Source organism: Callospermophilus lateralis, chromosome 8, assembly GCF_048772815.1.
Source record: "Callospermophilus lateralis isolate mCalLat2 chromosome 8, mCalLat2.hap1, whole genome shotgun sequence".
NCBI classification, from domain to species: domain Eukaryota; kingdom Metazoa; phylum Chordata; class Mammalia; order Rodentia; family Sciuridae; genus Callospermophilus; species Callospermophilus lateralis.
In genome coordinates, this window is record NC_135312.1 from 2,053,012 (window position 1) to 2,077,535 (window position 24,524).

The following is a 24,524-nucleotide window of genomic DNA, read 5'->3' on the forward strand; positions in this document are numbered from 1 at the left end:
TTTGGGCCTTGGGCAGTATAACATGATCGGAAGCATGTGCTGCAGTATCTTGTGGCAACCAGGAAGCAAAAAAAGAAAAAAAAACAGGTCAGGATTCCCATATCCCCTCCAAGAGGTACCTAACTTCCTTCCACTAGGTCCAGCCTCCTAAAAATTTCACCACCTCCCCAATCATGCAACAGACTGACAACCAAGCCTTCAATGCATGGCCTTTTGGGGACATTTTAGATCCAAACCATGATAATTCTCTTGTTCCTTTGTTAAAAATTTTTCTTATTAAAAAAAACTTTCTTACTGTTTAATACCATAAAATGCCTAAAATGTATAGCTTTGCAAGTCATTTTAATTTGACCCCTGATGTAAGCAGATAGAGAAGTAAAACATGACTGGAATTGCAGAACCAACTAAAGGTTATTTCCTGATTATAGTTCCCTTTCTTTCCCTACATGGGCAATCACTGGATGTATGTCTCTAAACACTGTAGTTTTACCTGATTTTGTATAAATGGAAGGAAGCAATATCACATAACAGTCTTATAGCTCCTTTCACTCATAGTATTTTAAAGATTTGTGGTTTGCCCAATTTAATTGCTGAATAGTGTTGCAAAATTTGTCAGTACCTCAGTTGATGGGAAATTGGGTTATTTCCAGTTTGAAGATGATGTAAATAGTTTTACATATGTATTTTGGTGCATGTAAGATTTAATATGAGGGAAGCTGTACATATAGAAGAATGAGTTATTGGGTCATAGTGTATCTGTATTTTCAGTTTTAATATTAATCCTTGTTTATCAAAGTGGTTATACCTATGTTTACTCTATCAGCTGTGCAAAGAGTAGTTCCCATTGGTCCATATTTTTACCTTAATGTGGTTTCACCCGTTTTTCATTTTTGCCTCTCTGGCGGGCATATGGAGGCATTTTATTTACTGTTTCATTTCTTTGATGACACGCAAAAAAAAAAATTTTTTTGGTAGTACTGGGGATTGAATCCAGCAGCATTCTAATATTGAGTTATATCCCAGCCCTTTTCGTTTTATTTTAAAAAAGGATCTTGCTAAGTTGATCAGGCTGGCCTCAAACTTGTGATCCTTCTGCCTCAGCCTTCTGAAATGGCTGGGATTATAGATGTGTGTACCCGTGAACCTGGCTCATATGAAATTATCTTTTTATATGTCTTTTTTGACCATTTACATATCTTATTTTGTGAAGAGCCTGTTCAAGTCTTTTTTTTTTTTTTTAAAGAGAGAGTGAGAGAGGGGAGAGAGAGAGAGAGAATTTTTTAATATTTATTTTTTAGTTATGGGCGGACACAACATCTTTGTAAGTGGTGCTGAGAATCGAACCTGGGCTGCACGCATGCCAGGCGAGCGCGCTACCACTTGAGCCACATCCCCAGCCCCCTGTTCAAGTCTTTTGCCCATTTTCTTTCAGTTGGATTGCATACCTTTTTCTTATTATTTCTACTTTTTTTTTTTTTTGGTACCCGGACTTGAACTACAGGGCATCCAATCACTGAGCCACATCCCAAGCCTTTTTAAAAAAAATTTTGTTTTAGTTGTTGATAGACCTTTATTTTATTAATTTGTATGTGGTGCTTAGAAACGAACCCAGTGCCTCACACAAGCCAGGCAAGTGCGCTACCACTGAGCCCCAGCCCCCAAGCTCCTTTTTGTATTTTTTGTACTTAAAGACAGGGTCTCACTGAGTTGCTTATTAGCGCCTCACTAAATTATTGAGGCTGGCTTTGAACTTGAAATCCTTCTGCCTCAGCCTCCCAAGATGCTGGGATTATAGGCATGTACACCCCCCCCCCACCCTCCTTAACATTTTTTGAATGGAAGTTTTAAACTTTGAATAGTTGAAAATATGTATCTTTTTTTTTTTAATCTTTATTTTATTTATTTTTATGTGGTGCTGAGGATTGAACCCAGGGCCTGGCACGTGTTAGGTGAGCCCTCTACCACTGAGCCACAGCCTCAGCCTCTGTATTTTTTCCTTTATGCCTTTTTTTTTTTTTTTAAATAATTTTTTAGTTGTAGGTGGACACAGTACCTTTATTTTATTTATCTTTATGAGGATTGAACCCAGCGCCTCACACATGCAAAACAAGCACTGTACCACTGAGGCCCGGCCCCAGCCCCTGTGCTTTTAGCTTTTTTGATGTATTATTTTAAAATGTTTTACTTCATCTGAGGTCATAAAGATATTATCTGTTATATTTTTTCATATTTAGGTCCATAATTCTGAAATTGATTTTTTTGTACATGTGTCAGACAAGGGGTTTAATTTCATTATTTTACTCCTTTGGATACCTAGTATTGTTAATTAAAAAGACCATTCTTTCCACAGGACTGTGGAGTGCCATCTTTTTTTTTTCTTAATTTTTAATTTTTTTTTTTTTAAAGAGAGAGAGAGAGAGAGAGAGAGAATTTTAATATATTTTTTTTTAGTTTTCAGTGGACACAACATCTTTGCTTGTATGTGGTGCTGAGGATCGAACCCAGGCCGCACGCATGCCAGGCGAGCGCGCTACCGCTTGAGCCACATCCCCAGCCCCGGAGTGCCATTTTTGTTGTAAAGTTTTATATTGTTCCTTTTTCTATTTGTCTGTCCTTGAGTTAACACCACACTCTCAATTAACTAACCTCTTAATAAGTCTTAGTAATCCTCCCACCTCATTTTTCAGTTGTGTTTTGCTTATTCTTGGTCCTTTGTATTCCCATATAAATCTCCAGTTCTGTTTCTTAATTTCCACATGAAAATTGGATTATGATTTTGTAATGATTCTATAGATAAATTTGGTGAATCTTGACATGTCATTTGAGTTTTCCATCTGTGAATATAGTCTTTTTCTTCATTTTCTTGGGATATCTTTGCTCTTGTCAATGAAGATTTATTTTCTCCTGTTTTAGGTTAATTCTTGGACACTTGATAACTTTTAAAATCTTTTAACTTAGAAATACTTTCATATTTATGGGAGAGTGACTACAGAGGTTTTGTAGATAGTCTGAAGGCTGAGGCAGGAGGATTGCAAGTTCAAGTCCATTCTGAGCAACTTGGTGAGAGACCCTGCCTCAAAATTAAAAAGTAAAAAGACTGGGGATATAACTTCATGGTAGTGTACCCCTGGGTTCAATCCCCATATCACCCCCTCCCCCACAAACAAACACACACACATCCTTGCCCTACATTTTCTGGTTTTGACATTTTATCACATTTTCCTCCTTTATGTATTTGTAGTTCTATTCTATAGAGTGCTTATCTGACATGTGGGAGCCCTGGCTTTAATCCTTAGGACTGAAACCAACCAGCCAAAAACCGTAGTTCTGCAATGAGCAGCTGGCTAGCATATTATCTTCAGCATTTTCACTTAGTCCTCCTGCACAGAACCAATCTCCCGACCACCAGCCACACTCAGCCTGGTGGCCAATTTGTGTTGCTTTCCTCCAGCTCCACTGACTCCCACTACTGTGCTGAGCATGTTTTTAGGGGGTAGGATATTGAGATACTGTGAAAAGTGGTATCTTAAAAAGTTTTCTGATGATTGTTGGTGTGTAGGAATATAATTGTTTTTTTAGTTTTGATTTTCTAAAGGTTTAATTCTGCTTATTTACCTTTATATCCTTTGGATTTTTAGATAAACAGATATATGTGCAAATACTGACATTTACATTTGCTTTTCTTATTATTAATCTTTTTGTTTCCTTATCTTTACTGCTCTGGCTGGGATCTACACTATAATATTAAATAGAAGTGATGGCATCAGATTCCCTTATGTCTCATTCTTGATAGCAAAGAAAAAACTTTCACTGTGTCCTTCAGTACTTTTTTCTTAATGGGGGTTATTAATTTTTGTGGTACCGGGGATTGAATCCAGTCCTTTTTAATTTTGTTAAATTGCTTCCAGGTCACTGGAATTTTACAATTGTGCACTGCTGTGTCTGGCTGATAGGACTTTTTTACATGACCTTTTTCAGTTTATGAAAGTTACTTTGTAATCTTGGCTTATTAGGAATGCCTTCATTAATGAATTGATATAGATGATGAATTTTATCAAAAGACTTTTCTAATATCTATTTGATTATGTATTTTTTTTTAGTTGTTGATGGACCTTTTGTTTACTTATATGTGCTGCTATTAATCGAACTCAGTGCCTCATGCACATTAGGCAAGCACTCCACCACTAAGCCACAATCCCAGCCCATGTATTTTCTCTATAATTGTGTAGTGTAGCAACATAATTATAAAGTCAGCTAGGTGTAGCTGGGTGCAGTGGTACACGCTTATAATCCCAGCTACTTGGGAGGCTGAGGCAGGAGCATGCCAAGTTTGAGACCAGCCTGGGCAATTTAGCAAGACCCTGTCTCAAAATAAAAGTCTGGAAATGCTGCTCAGTGGTTGGGTGCCCCTGGGTTCAATTCCCCAATAGCACTACCAAAAAAAAAATTAATTTTTGGGTAAACCCATTTGGTTATAATATTACCAGCCTTTTCAACGTATTGCTGGATTTGATTTGCTGATAAATTCTTTTAGAACTTTTTGCATCCACTGGGTGCAGTGGTGCATGCCTGTAATCTCAGGCTGAGGCAAGAGGATCACGAGTTCAAAGCCAGCCTCAGCAAAAGCAAGGCACTAAGCAACTCAGTGAGACCCTGTCTCTAAATAAAATTCAAAATAGTTCTGGGGATGTGGTTTAGTAGTCAAGTGCCCACTGAATTCAGTTCCCAGTATCCAAAAAAAAAAAAAAAAAAAAAAGACTTTTTGCATCTGTGTTCACTTATATGTATGAATTATGGTTTTGAGTTTTGGTGTTTTTTTTTTTTATGAGTGTGTCTAAAATAAGATTAATCTCCTATTAAATTTTTGGTAGAAGCCATCTAGGATTAGAGGTGTATCAGGTTGAGTTTGTTTCTTTCTCTCTTAATCTGTTTTAGCAAGTTATATTTTTCTAGGAATTCATTGAGCTTTACATCAAACTTTTACCTCAATTTTGATGTAAAACTGTTGACAATATCCTTATTATTTTAAGTGTCCACTCAGTCTGTGATGATGTCTTTTTCACTTTTGACTGTGGTTTTTTTTTTTTTTTTTTGTATTTTCTGTTTCCTTGATATTTTATTAGTTTGTCCTTTTTATTGGTCTTTTAAAAGAAGCCACTTATGGCTTGTTGATTTTGTCTAGTGTATGTTTATTTTTGTATTTCTGTAATAGAGTTATTGCTTTTGGTGCCCTAGCCAGGGGAATTCATACTCCAACAACCTGAGTCTTTGGGCTCACAGCTGCACCCTTCTCCAGAGGATGCTTTTTAGCCAATGGGCTGCTTGTTCCCTTAGGAGGAGATCAGAGCCAGTCTTCAGTGGTCTAGGATTAGAAGCTTTGTTTTAATACTTGCTAGCTTGGGCAGATTTCTTAAATTCCACATTAGATTCTTCTTTAGTGAAGTGATAATTGCATTAACCATATAGGTTCTTTATGATGATTAGGAGCTACTGTAGTATTTAGAAAAATAGCTTACTAATTCCATGTTAGATATTTTGTCTGAGTTTGGATTTTTTTTTTAACTGTTTATGCTTTACAGGAAATTTGAATTTCTGTTATAAGGCACCAATCTTATTGATGAAATTTGTTGGCTTGAGATCTGATTTTTCCCCCCTTTTCCCTAATGGACTTAGGAATTCTAATGTTGAAAACTTGCACCAATTTGTGTGGCAAAAATCCAGGAAAAGTGACTACTGCAGATTGAGTGATTGATCCTATTGTGATAGCAGAGGGAAATTCTGTTCCATAATTTCTCTTTTCCTTGGTGTTGGACTTAAATCAGTTGAAAATGTATTTCTGTACCACAGTTTAAGCTTCAATAAATGTTTGCTTAATTAAAAAAAAAAAAGATACCAATTCTATATAGCTCTGGGTTTAAAACAATCAAACACACAGCTGTTGTCAGTTGTAATCAACTTCTGATTTTCTAGATATTCTTTTTCCTATTTTTGTAAATTCTTATTCCTTATGGCTTCCTTTCTTTCAACTGCCCAGGATTGGAAATTTGTTTTTTATTAGCATTCATAGAGGATAAAAAGGGAGAAATAATGGCACTATAGTTCAGGTGTGCCTAATAAAAATGTAATAATGCAAGCCACACAGGTAATTTAAAACTTAAGTAACCATATTACAAAAGTAAAATGTAAAACAGTATTATATAGCCATATTAAAAATAGTAGCAATTTTCAGGTAGCCACAATATAAAAAGTACAACGTGGAATCAATATAAAAATTATTGGTGAGATATTTTATGTTCCTGTTTTCATATTAAGTCTTTGAAATCTGGAGTGTATTTTATACTTTTGGCACATCCCAGTTTGGACTTGGCCACATTTCAAGTGCTGAGAAGTCACTACATTGGACATGCGACTCTAGTCCTGTGTTAGTTTGGGGATGAGCTTAACACTTAGATTTCTTTTCTTTTCTTTTCTTTTTTAAAATTTTTAGGTTTAGGTGGACACAGAACTTTTATTTTACTTGTTCTCATGTGGTGCTGAGGATCAAACCCAGTGCCACACATATGCTAGGTGAGCTCTCTACCCCTGAGCCATAACCCCAGCCCTCTTAGATTTCTTTTTACTTTTACTGCATTGCACTATTAAACTGTCTAATGTTGATGTGTAGTAGTGATCATTATTTCTTATATAGTTTTATACATAACCATATATACCCCATACTTAGTGTCAGAAAAGTGTTTAAGCATATATTTAAAGGAAATACAATTTTTTTTTTTTTTTTTTATCAAAAGATTTAGACTAAACTGGGTGCCGTGGTACATGCCCTTAATCCCAGCTACTCGGAAGGCTGAGGCAGGAGGATCTTGAGTTCAAAGCCAGTCCCAGCGATTTAGCGAGACCCTGTTGCTAATACAATATAAAAAAGGGCTGGGAATGTGCTCAGTGGTGAAGTGCCCCTGGGTAAAAAAATTAATAAATAAAAAAAGAAAAAATCCAGAGATTATAGTTATAAAGATACTGAAAATGAAATATAGTGTGTGTCTGGAAATTCTAGTTGTATGGTTAAATATAAATGCAAGAATTTCTTTGTCTTGGGTCTTTCTCTTGTGTTGAAAAAGGTGTGCAGTGAGTCTTGTTGCTATGAGTAGGTGAGTTTACCACCCCTTGCCTGTGGTTTTATCAGCCATCTGTGCTTGTGGGGAAGCTCAGTATTTGTCACCAGATCATTCCTAGTCAGTCCTGAGTGTTCTCCTTAGTGCTTGGGTCTGCACAGGGTTGTTTGGAGGCAGCAGGGAGGATGGAGCTGAGGAGGGATCTGTCAGATTAGGACAATTGCTAGCATCTGTGTTAGACAGGGTTCAGCATCTAGAACCCTCAGTCTTTCTGTTCTTTGTGCAATATGGGACCCTGAGCCCCTAGAACATGCCCTTCTCTGCTGGGAAAGCACTGAAGTCAAGAGTGCTTCACATCACTGGCAGGTCAACAACCTTCTAGAAGGCCTCTTTTTAGGAAAGTTTGTTTTTTTCTGGCTGATTAAAAATTTGAGTTAAGAGGTCCTAGAATAAAATGAGCTACACTTAATTTCACTCCTAAACTTTACATTGTGACATTTTTTTGGTTAAGATTTTGTTTGCAGCCGGCTGTGGTGGCACATGCTTGTAATCCCAGTGGCTCAAGAGGCTGAGGTCAGCCTCAGCAATGGTGAAGTACTTAGCAACTCAGTGAGACCCTGTCTCTATATAAAATGCAAAATAGGTCTGGGGATGTGGCTCAGTGGTTGAGTGCCCCTGCCCTGCCCTCAAAATTTGTTTGCAACCCCCATCTTGTAGATTGTATCTTGTTGTCTGTTAAATCACATGTTATGAACATGTTTACCCCTTAAAGTTCTCGAGAGATTTCTCAGTGGCTGCAGAGATAGGACATTGAAGTCAGGAAAGGTGAGGGTATTTGCCTGAGGTCACCCTTCCGGTAGGTTCCAGGACTAGAACTTGCACTTGTCTGATGCTGAAGCCCATGTTTTTAATAGGAGACTACAGGTTAAATCCAGTTTTTCATTGAACCGACTTAATGCGGTTTTTTGTCCTCTGTTCATAGAAGCTATCTTGTGCTAACTTAAGCAAAAGCTGATTCCTTATTGGTGTGTGGAGCATCTTGTGGACCCTGCCAGGAAGAACCTAGCTGAACACATACACACACACACACACACCCAAAAAAAAAATTTTTTTTTTTTTTGCAACAAAAGTTTCATTGGCCAATTCCTGCATTGCCTCTTTTGACTTCCTTTTACTAATGCCAGAACACCCCATTTTGAGTTCTTGTTGCCACTCACTCACAGGGTCACCCAGGAACTTTATTCTGCCCCCTCCTTTAGAGTACTGTGGAGGAAAGAAAAACATCTGTGAAACAAGGATCCTTCTACAAGTTTGAGTCTCAGGTTTTGGAGGGAGACTGAGGAGGAACCTGGGAACTGACCCTCAAGTTAGTAATGCTCGTCCAGAAAAATATGGGCCGTGGTCTTTGACTGGAATTAGTACTCTGTTTGGAATACAATTTGAGAAAGCCAAGAGGACCTGAGAGAATACCAGGAAAAGTGTGTGGGCCTTTATGCCTCATGCTGGCAGTGTGGGTAGTTAGGGGAACTGCTGCTGGAGAGAAGGGCTTGGAGAGGGTGGGTGTGGGTCTGCATGGCTCTGCACAGGGCCCTGGCCACCTGTGGCCATGGAACACTTGAAGTGTAGTTGCTTCAATCTGAGATGTGCTCCAGGTATGAAACACAGGCCAGATACTGGAGATTTATTATGAAAAAAGAATCTAAATGTCCCAGTAATAATTTTTATATTGTTTCCTTTTGATCACATATTTTGGATTGTTGGTTTAAATAAAATATTAGAATTCACCTGTGGGTTTTTTGTTTTGTTTTATTTTTTAGGATACTGTTGCTTAACAGACTTTATTTTTAGGTCATAACAAATTTTGAGTGCAAAGTAGAGACAGTTTGCATATACCTTCTGCATCCTCTACTGTCAGCTTCTAGAGACAAAGGGGAACGTTTGTTAAAGAGTGGATGAACCTGCATTGACACAGCATTATCCTCACAGTCCATAGTTTATATTAGGGCCCACTCTTGTGTTGGACATTTCTATGGATTTGGACAGATGTATAATGATATGTGTCCACCACTCCAGTATTTTACAGAGCAGTGTCACCGCCCCCATCTCCTCTTTGTGCTGCCTGTTCATCCTTTCCCCAACACCTTGGCAGCCAGTTTACCTTCTTACTATCTCCATAGTTTGTGGTTTCCACTCTGTCATGTAGTTGAACTCATACAGTATTTAGCCTTTTCAGATTGACTTCTTCCATTTAGTAATATGTGTTTAAAGTTACTCTTTGTTTTCATAGTTTCTTAGCTCATTTTTTTTTTTTTTAGTGTTGCATGATGTTTCATTGTCTGGAGGTACCAAAGTTTGTTTATCTAGTTGCCTACTAAAGGTAGTCTTGGTTTTCTCCAGGTTTTAGCAGTTATGAATAAAGTTTTTATGAGTATCTATAGGTAGGTTTTTGTGTGGATATAAAGTTTCAGTTCATTTAATAAAGACCAAGGAGTGCAATTAGTAGATTGTATGCTTTGTTTTGTAAGAAATCTCAAAACTGTCTTCCAAATGACAGCACCATTTTGAATTCTTTCAGGCAGTGAATGAGAAATTCCTTTTGTTCCACCTCTTCATCAGCATCTGGTGTTGTCATTGTTCTACATTTTGGTCATTCTAGTAGGTTTGTGGTGATATTTTGTTGTTCTTCCTTGTGTGTGTTCAGTTATGGGGCTCATGTTTGTGGCTTGCATTGTGTTCTCTTAGAACTGGGACAGATACCTCTAGAACTGGGACAGACACCTCCAGAGGTGAAAAGGAAAGAAAAGACAGGCATTAAGTAGTCGTGAGGGAAGTGCATTTGAGAGGAGTATGACAGAAAGAGCAGCATGTTTGTTTCCTAATAGAAATGACGCAGCAAAGAAGGAAAAAGTGATAATGGAGGAATAAAAGGATAAAGAATGAGTGGAACAGAGTCCTCAGGTATTGAGGGGTGGGACCTGGCGCATGTCTTGGGGAGGAGGTTGGTAGTGATAGAGGAGGAAAGCGGGGCAGATAGATGGGTGAGTCTCAGTGGTCCTGAAAAACATAATGCCAAGTGGTTTCCATAAAGATTGTTAGCTTTCCGTGCCTCCCTCAGCAGTTCTACCTTCCTGGAACAAATCTCTGTTCCTGTGGGGCTCTGCACTGGGTGAAAGTCTTCACATCTACCCCACTGCTTCCCTTCCTCAAGACCTTCCCAGTTTCCTCCTGGTAGGCCAGGGAGCCTTGGCCTTTTCCTATGCACTTTAATGCAGGTTTCTGTGCCTCCTTGCCTTGAGCAGTGTCCCTGCATCTTGAATTAATGGGTGGTAAATACTGAGGCAAGCCAAGGTAAAGCCACCTAGTGTGGTGGCACAGAAGTGTGGAACTGGCTATTTCAGCTAGGCAAATTATGGTGATGCAGGGACCCAGTGACAGAGGGCCTTGTATATCACACTTGATGACCTGCAGTAGGTTAGTTCCTTTCAGGCAGTAGAATGGTGGAAGGGTTTAAGCTAGAGGTTCTCCTGGTCGTATTTGCATCATGAAAGACTGCTCCTGGGAGACAGAGGCCATGTAGGAGGCACCAGCAGCCGACTTAATCTAATAGGCATTTATAGAACACTTACCCAACAACAGCAGTGTGTGTACACAGTCTTTTAACTAAACATTAAAGATCTACCAAGAGGCCATCTTTTGAACCATTAAAGAAGTCTCAATATATTTAGGAGAATTAGGATTATATAAAGGTTCTTCTTTGATGGCAGAACTGTCTTAGAAATCCATTAAACTACAAATATTAGAAAATGAAACCATACCTTAAACAACCAACCCATAGTCAAAGACAAAATCAGAAGGAAAATTAGAAAATCTTTTTAACTGAAAGAGAATGAAAACACAGCATATTTATTAAATGCAGCCAAAGTACAGGAGAATTTATAGTTCTAACCACCCATATTGTACAAGAGAAAAGGCTGGATATTTCTACTTTACACAGTGGAGAACAATTGTAGTAACCCGGAAAATGAAAATAATAACATAAAAGCCAAGGTAATAAAGTAGGAAAAAAACCTAAAATACAGAAATTGGTGAAATAAGCTTTTAATTTTATTTTAAGAATCATAAAATTGATAAACCTTAGATAAGTCCAAAGATTTGAATAGATACTACACCACAGAAGAAGTGAAGACTGACGTAAGCACATGAAGAGATACTTAATATTGTCAGTAGGGAAACCACAGTGAGATAGTACCACATACACATTGTAATGGCTACAGGTAAAACAACTGACCATGATGAGGGGTGGCGCAATCGTAACTCTCAGATACTGTTCTTTGGGAGAGGGTTAACTTAAGAGTTAAACTCACACCTAACATATGACCCAGGCATCTTATAAGAAAACAAAAGCAAATTTTTACACCAAGACTTGTATGTAAATGTTCATAGCAGCTGTTTGTAACAGCCCAGACCACAAACAACCCAGATATCCATCAGCAGAAGAATGGATAACAGATTGTACTCAGCAATAAAAAGGAACAAACTCCTCATGCATATGTGTGAATGGTCTCAAAATGATGCCTGACCCAGCTATTCTAGAGCACTTGCATATCCTATGCAAGGTCCTGGATTCATTCCCCTGAACTGCAACAGACAGATAAAAGTTGTGCTGAGTGAAAGGAGGCAGATAAAATAGCATCTATTTATTTTTTATTTTTATTTTTTAAACATATTTTTAGTTGTAATTGGACACAATATCTTTATTTTATTTATTTATTTTTATGTGGTGCTGAGGATCAAACCCAGCGCCTCGTACGTGCTAGGTGAGTATTCTACCGCTGAGCCACAACCCCAGCCCCATGGGGTAGTGGAAAAGATACTTGTTTTGATTGTGGTAATGGTTTAATGAGGTGAGCATTCATGAACACCTTTTAAATTGCGTACTTTAGATATCTTCAGCTTTTAGTGCTTGTTTTACTTCAACACAGTCATCAGTTTTTTAATTTTATTTTTTGTTTGTAAATGGACACAGTATCTTTATTTTATTCATTTATTTTTATGTGGTGCTGAGAATTGAACCCAGTGTCTCACACATGCTAGGCAAGTGCTTTACCACAGAATCACAACCACAGCCCTCATCAGTATTTTTTAAAGGAATCAGTGGACTTCATATTTGTGCCTCACATTTAGCCAGTTAGGAAAGTAATCAGGCAGGAGGTCAATAATAGTTGGTGAACTTGAATTTGAGTCAGATATCAGGTGTGTGTGTGTGTTTTGTGGTAACCCTTCTACTTGTTTTATCTAAAAAGGGCATGTTTTACCCTAGCTTTACATTAGAGAATGTAGCTCTCTTTTTTTTTTGTTTGTTTGTTTGTTTGTTTGTTTTAGTACAAGAGATTGAAGCTAGGGGTACTCTTCTACTGAACCACATCCCCAGTCCTTTTTACTTTTTTGGGGAGGGGATGAGTACTGGGGATCGAACTGAGGGGCACTCGACCACTGAACCACATCCTCAGTCCTATTTTGTATTTTATTTAGAGACAGGGTCTCACTGAGTTGCTTAGTGCCTGTTTTTGCTGAGGCTGGCTTTGAACTTGGTGATCCTCCTGGGATTATAGGTGTGCACCACTGTGCCCAGCTCTTTTTTACTTTTTGAGACATAGCCTCTCTCTAAGGTTGTTGTGACTGGCTTCAAAATTGGGATTCTCCTGCCTCAATCTCCCAAATTGTTGGGATTACAGGAGTCCACAACCATACCCTGTGTGTTCTCTTTTGTTTCGAGATGGGATCGTGCTATGCTCCTCCAAGCTTTTCTCCAACCCTTGGGCTCAAGAGATTTTATCTCATCCTCCTAAGTAGCTAGAAACCACAGGCATGCTGCTATGCAGACAGACTCTTCCTCTATGGGTCATCTCATCTAGTTGATGCCAAATTATATGTCCAGTTGCACCTGATTGCTGGAGTATCTCACTTATGCAGAACAAAAACTTCACATTGGATGTTTCTACACATCATGTACACAGCATCCAAAGCAGGCTTCTGATTTTTGCCACTGGTCTAGCCTGCCCTCCTGTCTCTGGCATGTTTATTGTTGGCCCTGATTATTGACCAGGGAAAGAGTCCCACCTTCAGCATCCTTGAGTCTGAATGCTTTCCTCCATGGCTTCCACTGAGCCTAAACCACCTTTTCTTATCTCTGCAGCTGTAACTGTCTACAGCAGTGTTCTTACATCATTGTCTCTACCCGAGTTTATTTTTCACATAGCAAAATTTCTTTTTAAGATGGGAATTGTGTCATTCCATCCATGCCCTTGTTGGAACCATAATAAGCCTGAGTGACCTACCCCTTCCTGTCCTTCTGCCTTGCTGTACTCGGTTGCTCTGGAAGCTCCACCCCCATGGCATTGCTTTCTTTGAACTTGCTCATTTGCACATGCCGTCACCTTTGCCTGATCATCTTCCAGATCGGGCATTTCCTTTTCTTCTTAAGTCTTTCCTCTGCTCCTATTAAAACTCTGCTCCTGTTAAAACACCATATGTATATAGTGGCATGCATTTGTAATCTCAGCTCCTTGGTAGCTGAGGTAGGAGGATCCTTGAGTCTACTAGTTCAAGCCAATCTAAGCAGCACTGTAAGACTGTCTCAAAAACAACCAAACCAAAACCAACCAACCAATAAAAACAATCAAAATAACGCCACCCTCTTAGTTCCACTCTATACCCATACCAGCTTTTTTTAGGTACCATGTGACTTTGAGTTCACTTGTTTAGGTGTCCTTTTAGAACAAAAGCAGATGCTCTATGTTTTTTGCATTGTACCCTGGTGTCTGTCCTAAAAGAAGACCCAGTATAGAGTAGATAACCAGATGGTTTTGGATGTCTCCCTCAGCCCAGTACTTTTCCACAGGTTGGCCCAGATGCTGGAAGTTGTCCTTGACCTTTCACCCCGTCACCTGCCTAGCCTCTGCCTCCCCAGCCCCAGTAGTCTTACCATCTCTCTGTTCCTGGCAGCTCTGTTCCAAACCGCTGCCCTCTGTGTCCTCATTGCCTTCCCTGTTCCTTGTGTCTCCTCCCATGTACACTTGGAGTTGGTCCTCAGCTCCCTGTCTCACCCACCCTGGCCACCTGGCCTGCTGGCCTCAGTGCTTGCTGCCACAGTGCTCTTCCCCAGGTGTCTGATGGCTTCAAGGATCTCCTTAAGTTACTTCCTCAAGGAGGCCCTTGCTGCCACCCTAAGTGAAAGCATTCTGTACCCAGCACTAGGCGCTTTTTCCTGGTTTGTGTTTTTCCTCATCATTTGCCTCTATCTACTATTGTTCATTTTTACTAATTTATCTTATTTGTTACTTTGTCTTTTGAAGAGCATATTAGCTCCTCAAGGGCAAAGATCTTTGTTTATTCTGTCCCAGTGCCTGGGCAGTCATGATCTCCCAGCAAGTATCAGGACAGACAACAGGGTGCAATGCAAAGAACATAGAGCATCTGCTTTTTGTTCTAAAGGGACACTAAACTTTGAATACCCTGATCCAAAAAATCTGAAATCCAAAATGCTCGAAAATATGAAACTTTTCAAGTGCGGATGTGACAACTAGTAGGGTTTTCAACATGTAACTTCATGTGATGAGTGACAGTCAAAACTTAGGTGCACTTGAAAATGTTATGAAATTACTTTCAGTCTGTGTATAAGATGCATATGAAACAAATTTTTCATGAACATAAATTTTGGGGCTCATTCCCAAGATATCTTACATATATGTAACTATTTTAACCCCGAAAGTATCTGAAACACATGTGGATCCAAGCCTTTTGGATTAGGGACACTCTGCCTATAATGAGTGATGAACACGTGAGCCCAGAACCTGATATTTCAGGGCCATGATGGCTGTCAATTATAGTGTCAATCTGGGACTTTGGTAACCATAAAGCTCAGCAGGGCCCATCAGGTCTGATGGTTGTGGCTATTGTGCTGGGACAGAGGTTGTTTTCCAGGGTTAGGGAAGAGAGGTAGCTTTACAAAGGGTTAAATCAGTGAGAGTTTTGAAATCCTCATAATTTATATAATTCTCATATCTGTCAGTACAGAAAAAGACATCTGCTTTCCTATATTCTGTGTGGTTGGGGTCTGAAGCCTGCAAGGCCATGATTAGCAGCCATTGTTCAGTTCTTTCCCAGCAATCTCCACACACTAAATTGTTCACTGAGCCAGGTTTGGTAAACCACAGGACTTTGTTGGTGTGATAGGGGCACATAATTTCAATCACTCTTTTATAAAAGCATGTAAGAATGTAACGAGTCATTTGTACTGAGAGGTGCTGTCATTCCTTCCTTCCTTCCTTCATTTGTTGAGCCTCTGGGGCCAGTTATGCCAGTGCACACTCATGGTCCAGTTGAACATTGGTTACAGGATAGAGAGCGAGCCACAAGAGTAGGACTTGGCTGGATACTGGAAGAGTCTCTGGAGCCTTTGTGAGAAACCACAGTAGCTTTGCTGTGGGTCTTATTCTCCTTCACACCTGATGCACTGCTGCAGGGGCCCTCCAGAAGGCAGGGCAAACTAAGGGGGCGTTGGTGCTGTGTAACCCTGTGGTGTGCTGTGGCTTTGAGCACAGACAGGTAATGCTGGCTCCTATAAGTTGCTGCCTGGCCCTGCCCACCCACTGCCTGGTGCCTCTGGTCTCCAGTACCTGCAGGTGTTCATCATCAGGTGCAGAGCAGGGCCATCTTGGGGTTCTCTGATTTGGGTTAAAATCCTGCCTGCTATCCCCACCTATTAGCCTTAAGCCCATTTCTAAACTCCCAAGCCTTGGCTTCTTTTACTCTGCTCTGTGTGTATGTGTGTTTCTAAAAACTTAGTTTTACTTTTCTGAGAGGATGATGATAACCTTTTGAAAAGGATGTAGGGTAATCTTGCCTCTGCCTTAGGCCTCTATCTCTACCTTCATCGACAGTTTAGAACCTGTTTGAAAAAAGCAGCCATTGAAATTGGGAAACTGGAGTTGGATTCAGCATTATTATTACAAGGCCTGGAAGGGAGATGAGATCTTGGAGGCCTGGCTGCCCTCGGGTTCCCTGTTGTTTGTCTGAGAAGGTCTGGAGTCAATTTCCAATTCAGTGTGAAGCCCTTGGTGCCGATTCCTTGGGGCAGTGGCTTCAAGCCTTGGGGCAGTGGCTTCAAGCCTTGTTGATGAAGTGCCATTCTGGTGCTTTCTCATGGTCTGACCATGGTACTGACAATTTCTCTTGAGGGGAAGTAACCAAGAAGTCTAGGCAAAGAATTTTCTAGTTCCTAATAAAATTTTTCTTATGTTGTTATTTCTTTATTTCAAGTTTTATGAGTTTCTAAAACATTAAGTTTAGTTTTATTTTACAAATTTTCTATTCTTTTTCTTTATATAAACATAATGTGCACTTATTTTAGAAAAAAAAAATATATATATACATATATTTACATATATGTATATATAAAACAACCTTGGCTTTGTGAATCAGGTTTTGAAAATAGAATTTTTTTTTTCTGTTCCAGACTCCTTTTAGTTTTGGCATGAATCATAGGACACCACCCTACCCCGCTGGGGATTATTGTCTTCTGTGCAGAAGTGAACGGAAAGACCCTTCATTCTTAGAGAGTGGAGTTAAGACTTCGAGCAAATTGGCCCTTTCCATGGCACCCAAGGGCAACAGCGTGCTGCACCTGCCGCTGTGGGTGTGCCCGGACTGCCGGAGAACTGTGGAGAAGGAGGAGAGGCACGGCGGCCTTGACCAGCCGGTGAGTGGCTGCCAGCGCAAGCAGGCTCATCGCCCTCTCTGTGGGATGTGGGTTAACTGGCAGCAAGAGGAAAGAAGCTGCACCTGCTTTTAGGGTACCCCCTTCAGCACTGTCTTCTGGCCTAAATTCCACCCTCCCGACCTTCATGGCCACAGGTGCAGGAGGTGGTGGGCATCTGCTCTCCTTATCGGGACAGTCAACAAGCTTGTGGTCCCTGGCTGATTTTGACTTTCTTAGTTCAAGCTTAGGATTTCTTTCATGGTGCAGTTCCCTGCAAAGCTGGTAGGCCTTTTGTGTGTTTAGTTCTAGACAATTCCATGGGCTGCTAACTCACCTGAAATTGTTCCTAGCATTTGATTCTTAAGCCTGGCCTTCCCCCTTTGCTTTATCCTATGCCACAGGTTATGGAGGCTATCTTGAGGCTGTTGAGGTAGGGTGGGGCCCTTCTTCTCATCTTGGACCTAGATGGAGTCTTAGTGGGCCCTTGTTCTAAAAATGCTTTGATATCTATTGTTTAGGTTCCAGGAGTTGGCTTTTATAACCATTTAAGGCCCCACATCTATTCCCAATTTCTGCTTGCAAGCAACTAATTGTTTTCTGAGCTCTATCTTTTCTGATCTATATGTGGCCAGTAAAAGGCAACAATCAAGCTGTGGCTGTGGCTCAGTGGTAGAGTGCTTACCTAGCATGCGTGAGGCACTGGGTTCGACCCTCAGCACCCCATAAAAATAAATAAATGGAATAAAAAGGTATTGTGTCCATCTACAACTAAAAATACTAATTTAAAAAAAAGCAACAATCACTGCCTTCTGTTTTCTAAGGTGGGACTACTTTCCAATTAGTCCCAGTGACAGTCAAGGAGCATTTGGCTGCAGTGCTGGTGGCTCTTCATACCCTGAGCTTCACCTGCTTCTTTGCTGCTGCTACCCAGCTGTTCAGCCAGGGATTCCTTGTGGGCAGTATCCTGAATAGTAGGCTTTAAGTCGCTAAATCTTGGGCCTCATTGTTTACTAAACTAAAGGTAGCTTTCCCACTCAGCCCCCTCTTACAAGTCCATTTCCTGCATTTCCTGCATTATTTCTATTCATTTGAATTTTCCCTTAATTGTCTCCTCTTTCTTCTTTACTGGAATTTAATTGAAGGCAGCCAGCCACCCCCCCCCCCCTTTTTTTTTGGCAAGAGCAGGGCCTAGTCTGATGCATATTAGGACTTCAGAATATTTGAATTAATGAGTAAGCAAATGATGAACAAAGGAGTGAATGCACTGACCCTCATTAGAGATTAAAACTAGAGCCCAGGTTTAACCCTCGGTAATGCCCCTCTAAAAAAGAGAGAGTTTATAGTCAATCTGAAGTTTTTCCCCCCTTAGACATTTTGCTTTTATTGTTTTAAAAATTTATTGGTTTGTTTTATTTTGTTGCTGGGAATTGAACCTGGTGTGCTTTTCCTCTGAGCCACATCCCTAGCCCTCTTTATTTTTTTTTTTAAATTATTATTATTTTTTTTTAAAGAGAGAGAGAGAGAATTTTTAATATTTATTTTTTAGTTTTCGGTGGACACAACATCTTTGTACGTGGTGCTGAGGATCGAACCCGGCCACACGCATGCCAGGCCAGCGCGCTACCGCTTGAGCCACACCCCCAGCCCTTTTTTTAAATTTTTGAGACAGGGTCTTGCTAAGTTCCTGAGGCTGACTTTGAACTTGTGATCCTCCTGTCTCAGCCTCCCTAGTACTGGGATTGTAGGTATGCGCCACCACACACAAAAAATGACACATTCTATTGTCATTTTTCATGTGATAATTTTCTGTGTCCACTTAAAAGTATTTGGTATTTCCCTCATTATTTAAATGGAAGACGTTTAGTTTACAGATGTCAGTTTGTTTCCTATTCTCTTCTATTCCATGTTCTAAGTCCTTCCAATGGCTAAAGCTATTTATTTATTGGTTTGTTTGTTTGTTTTTTCTTTTTTGGTTTTTGTGTGTCCTGAACATTGTCATCTTTCCTTCCTGTTCCAGCCCTGCTCTGGTATTTAGCCTGTCTGTGCCCTTGGGAATACTGCTGCTGACCATTGCCTCTGTTTCACATCATCAGTTGTACTTTGGAGCCTTTTGTGCCCTGGCTGGCAGTTGTCCTGATGACGATCATCTGTCCAGCAAGGCTTTCTCCCCCCACTCAAAATAGCAACCACAGCCTCTACGGAGCTGCAGTACTGGCATATGTATGCCCATGGACTACCCATTGCCTTTGTAGATAGACTTCTTTGTGGACACTAGTTTTAGAGCACTGATATTTTAAAATTATGATGGTTTACATACAGTAAAAATTCACTTTTTAAAAATATTTTATTTTTTAGTTATAGATGGACATGATATCTTTATTTTTTATGTGGTACTGAGGATCAAACCCAGGGCCTCACATGTTCTAGGTGAGCGCTCTACCGCTGACCTACAACTCCAGCCCTCACCCTTTTTTCTTTAAAAATAAAACCACAAAAATTTCTCATTATCAGGGTTAAGATACAGAAAGAACATTTGCATCGCCTTGTAAAGATCCCTTGTTCCCCTTGGTAGTCAGTATTTGGCCTCTACTCTGGTCCCTTGTAATCATGAACCTGATTTCCCCCCATAGTTCTGCTTTTTCTAGAGTGTTCCATAAACTCTGTCATTTGGCACAACATTCTGGAGGGTCATCCATGTTGTTGGATGTGTCAGTAGTTTGTTTCTTTTTATTGTTGAAAGCATTGTGCATATACACCAGTTCACCCATTCCCCAATTAATTGATGGATCTTTGGGTGGTTTGCAGATTTGGGCTGTTTTGTAAAAAGCTGTGAAGGACATTTTTATACAGGCCTTTCTGTAGACATTCTATTGGCTTGTTGCTGCATTGGTTTGCTAGAATTTTACCAAGGACTTTGCTTCTGTGCCCATGAAAAAATGTCTGCCTGTACTCTAGTCTTGCAATGTTCAGGAAAGAAGTTAAAATGTGTCCCTGTGGGCTGGGGTTTTGGTTCAGTGATAGAGGGCTTGCCTAACATGGATGAAGCACTGGGTTTGACCCTCAGCACCACATAAAAGTAAATAAACAAAATAAAGGCATTGTATCCATCTACAACTAAAAATAAAAAAAATAAAAATAAAAAGTGTGTCCCCGTTTCTTCTCCCTTTTTGGGGGGAGATCCGTGCAGAATTGATACCACATTTCTTTAAGCATTCTTGCGCTCTGCTTATTTCTTTTGTTAAGTCAACTGTAGACAGTAGAGAGCCCCAGCCTGAGGGGGCTACTGGCTGTGCATCTGTGAGGCTGAGTGAACCCTTTGGCTGGATTGTGTGCAATGGTGTGTGCTGCACCCTTGTATCTCTGTGGACCTGGGGTTGGGTCTTTCTCTACTTTCTACTTGACATAGTTCACTTTTTCAGTCTGAGTTGGGGCAGCCCTGTGTTTGGGGCCTCAAGGGCAACTTTCCTGGCAATTTGCCCCTGCCCCATCAACCAGATTCTGCCTTGTTTCTGCAGGGGTCTGGCCTTCACTTTTCTCTGTGCTGGTCTACTGCCTGTTTCCAGTACAGAGAGCTGGTCCTCTCCTCTCAGCCCACTGGATAAGGCTTGGCCCTGGGCATAGGGTGCCTGCCTAAAGGCTTTTGCTTCCTATAGAAGAAAGGTTGGTCAGCAAGGTGGGTGGCTTCTTTTGCAGTCTTCCTGGGAATCCTTCGGGGCTTCCAGGGGTTATATTCCTGGCTGGCTAAACTTATTAAGCTGTTTTTTCCCCCTGCTTTTATGGCCTCCTTCTATATTCTTTACTTTGCCAGAGGCAAAACAGGGTGTCCCTTTCTCCTTGGAAGGGCTTGTTGCCCCTTGTTGTAAAATTCATCTGGTAGCCGGGTCACTTCTGTTCTTGGTTGGCCCCAAGTTAGATTTTATGAACTATGGTTCTGTCTCATTAGGGTGGGAGCTCTAAGAGCACTGTTCTCTTGCAGCTTTCTGACCCCCTACAGAAAGTGGGACTGAATTGTTCTTTTCTAGATACACATTGTGTGATTGCTAGTGGTCATAGTAGGTCAGTGGTGATTTTTCCCCTGCCTCCCAGGTTCACGTTGTGTATTTCCCCAGATTTACCTGTAGCCGGCCTTCTGTACATTCTCATGCCTGGACACGATTTCCGACGTTCAGCAGGTGTCTGGGCATGAGGCCTTTTCTGTGGCTCAAGTGCAGTGCTGTCTTCTGCTACCTTAGTTCTCTGACAGCCACATATGTCTCTAGGTGTGACTTCTGGTTGAGCTTTTTCAGTGAATAAAGTTAGTTTTGTTAAGTTACATTCTTAGGAGATGTTATAGTTATTTGTACAAAGTTATTTTCAATTCCTGTTTTATCTGCAGATGTTTGTTCTTTTTTTTTAATCTTTATTTAGAGTCATCCCCCCCGCCCCCCCACAAAGCAACTTTTTCTTTTATATTTTAAAATTACATTTTAAGTACTGGGGATTGGATTCAGGCTGCTCTACATGAAGCTACATCCCCATCCCTTTTTATTTTTTATTTTAAGACAGGGTCTCACTAGGTGGCCCAGGCTGGCCACAGCCTCAACACAGGAGTGTGTTTGCCACTGTGCCTGGAACAACTTTTTATATTAAAAATATTATTTCTTTATTTCATTAATTATTACTATTTTATATACAATATATGTATATGTGCAGTTGGTTAGTTAATGCTATGGTAGACATCATAGAAAAATTTTAGAGGCATGAAGGAGAAGTAGAGCAAAGTAAATTTCCTCCAGTATCTGCGTCTTCATCTTCTTTACCTCCAGAGGGCTCTGCTCCTGGCAGGTGATTGTGTCTTCCTCCAGAATGTTTTCTTGGCAGGTGGTAATTGCAAACACCACAGTGTCTTGAGTTACAGAGGGCTCTCAGTGACTCAAGGATGTGTTCCCCCAATTCTCATTGCTCCCAAGGAAGGAGTTCCAGTGCCATAGCCAGGGAGATACACACAGAAGCTGGATGCTGTCTGTTCTCTAGGTCTTTTCTGAGCGTTACCTAACAGTGATCTATAGAGCCTGAGCCTGGGCATTGACTCTTAGGGGAGTTGCATTCCTCCCCTCTGGGGAGCCCACAGACACTAGGGGAAGTTACTTGCTCTGTTCTCTTTGGTGCCCTATCACTATTTTAAAATTTTAATCACATAGCCATAGTATTTCTGTTCTGACCTCACCTGGAGGCTGATGGGAACTTGACCCAGGCTTAGCCTGCCTACTTTCCTCCTGTCTGATTGGCCTGCAGCCATAGGAAGCCACTCTGCCATCGTTACACTATGCTGTTGGTGGCTACCACTAATCTAGATTTTTCTTCTTTACAGTTACTCTCCTGCCTTCCTACCTTGGATATTTACCTGTCAGTTTTCATTTTTTTGCTCTGATATGTGCTACAAACTTCTAATTACTGTTGTTGATTTTGAAATGGTAGTTTCATTGGCTCACTTTTAAGTATTACTTAGTTTTCATTAGTTGTTTTCACCCATGAACTATTTCAAAGTCTTTTAAGTGTCTAAATACCTATCTCTTGAATAATCTTTAATCATATTGACTTTTTAAAATTAAGTTTATTTTTCACTGATACATAAACATCAAAATTACACTAGTGGGGTGTTTTGATAACATGTACATTATGTAATGTTTAAGTTACATTAAACATACCTGTCTCCAAAAACATGTATCATATATATATATATATATATATATATCTATTAGTTGTAGTTGGACATAATACCTTTTATTTTATGTATTTATTTTTATGTAGTGCTGAGGATTGAACCCCTAGCACGCCTCACACGTGCTAGGCAAGTGCTCTACTGCTGAGCCACAACCCCAGCCCCCATTTATCATTTTTTTTTTAATGGTGAAAACTTTGAAAATCCTTTCTTCTAGCTTTTTGAAATGTACAATACATCATTTTTGTCTCTAGTTACCTTACTATTGTGTAACACACCAAACCCTTTTGCTCTTTTCTAGCTAAAAAATTCAGTGCTGTCAATGTTGGAAATCCTCATCTGTATTACAGTATTTCTTTGCCAGTCATTTACAGTTGCTAATTCTGATGCATAGTTAAGGTTTTGTAAATGTTCTGCATAATCCTTTTCTCTGGGATTGGGTGGAGGATTCTGTGGGCACCTGTTAACAGATTGTGAGTTAAGTACTTAAATTCTTGTTTTTGTGGTCATTGTTTCTTGTGTGTTTATTTTACCAATTTGAAATCACTCAGAATCTCATACTCTGCATGTCTCTTTGTCTTTTTTTCCTTATAAATATTTCTAGTTTTGCTGTGCATTTTTGCAGTTATGCTAGACAACCACAGCTTGAAGACATTGTATCTTGGTACTTCCTTTCTTTGCTGCCCTGGAGCCTTCTAGGTGTTTTTTTCTCCTTAGGTGATTTTGGGTGTTGACCTGTTGCTTCTAAAGCACTTGCCCTCCCTCCTTGCACCCTTTCCTTCTCTGAGAAGTGTGTTTTTGGCATTTGAGTATAGTCAGCAGAGGGGTAAACTATTTGGTTTCACTGAGTATCTGCTTCTGATTTTGTTTTGTTTTTTCATTGTATGGACACAATACCTTTATTTTATTTATTTATTCTTATGTGGTGCTGAGGATTGAACTCAGTGCTTCACACATGCTAGGCAAGTGCTTTACCATTGAGCCCCAGCTCCAGCCCGAGTGTCTGCTTCTTAATGGTGAAATTGTTCTTTGCTATAATTGCTAATGTATTTGTTAGTGCCACCACTGGTCAAACATCAGATGTTGCCTTTATCCTAGGTCCTGCACGTGACCCTCCTAGCCACTCACTGGTCCTCGAAGCTTGCCCCATGTGCTGAAGGTGTGCTGTCTCTCATCCTCTTGCCTGTGTTGCTTAAATCACTTAAGTGTTTAAACACTGTAGTTTGATTTTCCTGGTGTTTTGAATTTTGTAAAAATATAATCATGCTGTGTCCAGTTATGCTCTAAATTCATACATGTTGTCATTCCTCCATTTCCATTGCTATGCACTGTTTACCTTTGGAAACACACTGCGTTTTCATTTCCAGATTTTTGCCATTAAGAGCTATCCTCTTGATACACAGAGTAGCATATTGTGTTGTCTTAGAAGGAGGGAAGGAGGAGCTGGGGTTGTGGCTCAGCAGTAGAGTGCTTGCCTAGCACAGGTGAGGCCCTGGGTTCGATTCTCAGCACTACATACAAACAAATAGATAAATTAAAGATATTATGTCCGTCTACAACTAAAAAATTAAATATTTTTTTTTAAAAAAAGGAGGGAAGGAGTTGCTATGTCATAGGGGATTTATATAATTAACTGATGGCATATTAAGATCAATAGCACATTTGAAAATAAAAATTATTTTCCAAACCAAAAATAATTTTGTGAGTAGAGTGGCACTGTATTTTATTTTTGTTGCAAGTTTCTTTTTTTTTTAAACTTTTCTTTCTTTTTTTTTTTAAATTTTTTTAAAAGTATTTATTTATTTATTTAGCTATTGGCGGACACAACATCTTTGTTTGTATGTGGTGCCGAGGATTGAACCCGGGCCGCATGCATGACAAGCGAGCGCGCTACCACTTGAGCCACATCCCCAGCCCTTTTTAAAATTTTTAAATATTTATTTATTTATTTTTA

At 40.0% G+C, this 24,524-nt stretch overlaps 1 protein-coding gene across 6 annotated transcripts in view; it reads left to right on the top strand.

Moving 5' to 3' along the window:
- The window catches only part of Fam193a (family with sequence similarity 193 member A), a 148,401-nt gene that overhangs the window by 40,402 nt on the left and 83,475 nt on the right, over positions 1 to 24,524 (top strand). For 5 of the 6 annotated variants that reach the window (XR_013092156.1, XR_013092157.1, XM_076864561.1 and 2 more), the window contains exon 2: positions 16,627 to 16,869. Coding sequence is in view for 3 of the 6 variants with exons in the window: in XM_076864561.1 (XP_076720676.1) it covers positions 16,645 to 16,869 (225 nt within the window). In the remaining 3 variants the exon portion in view is untranslated. Of the gene's footprint in view, positions 1 to 16,626; positions 16,870 to 24,524 lie in introns of those variants that run through there. The other variant, XM_076864564.1, reaches the window with a different exon arrangement.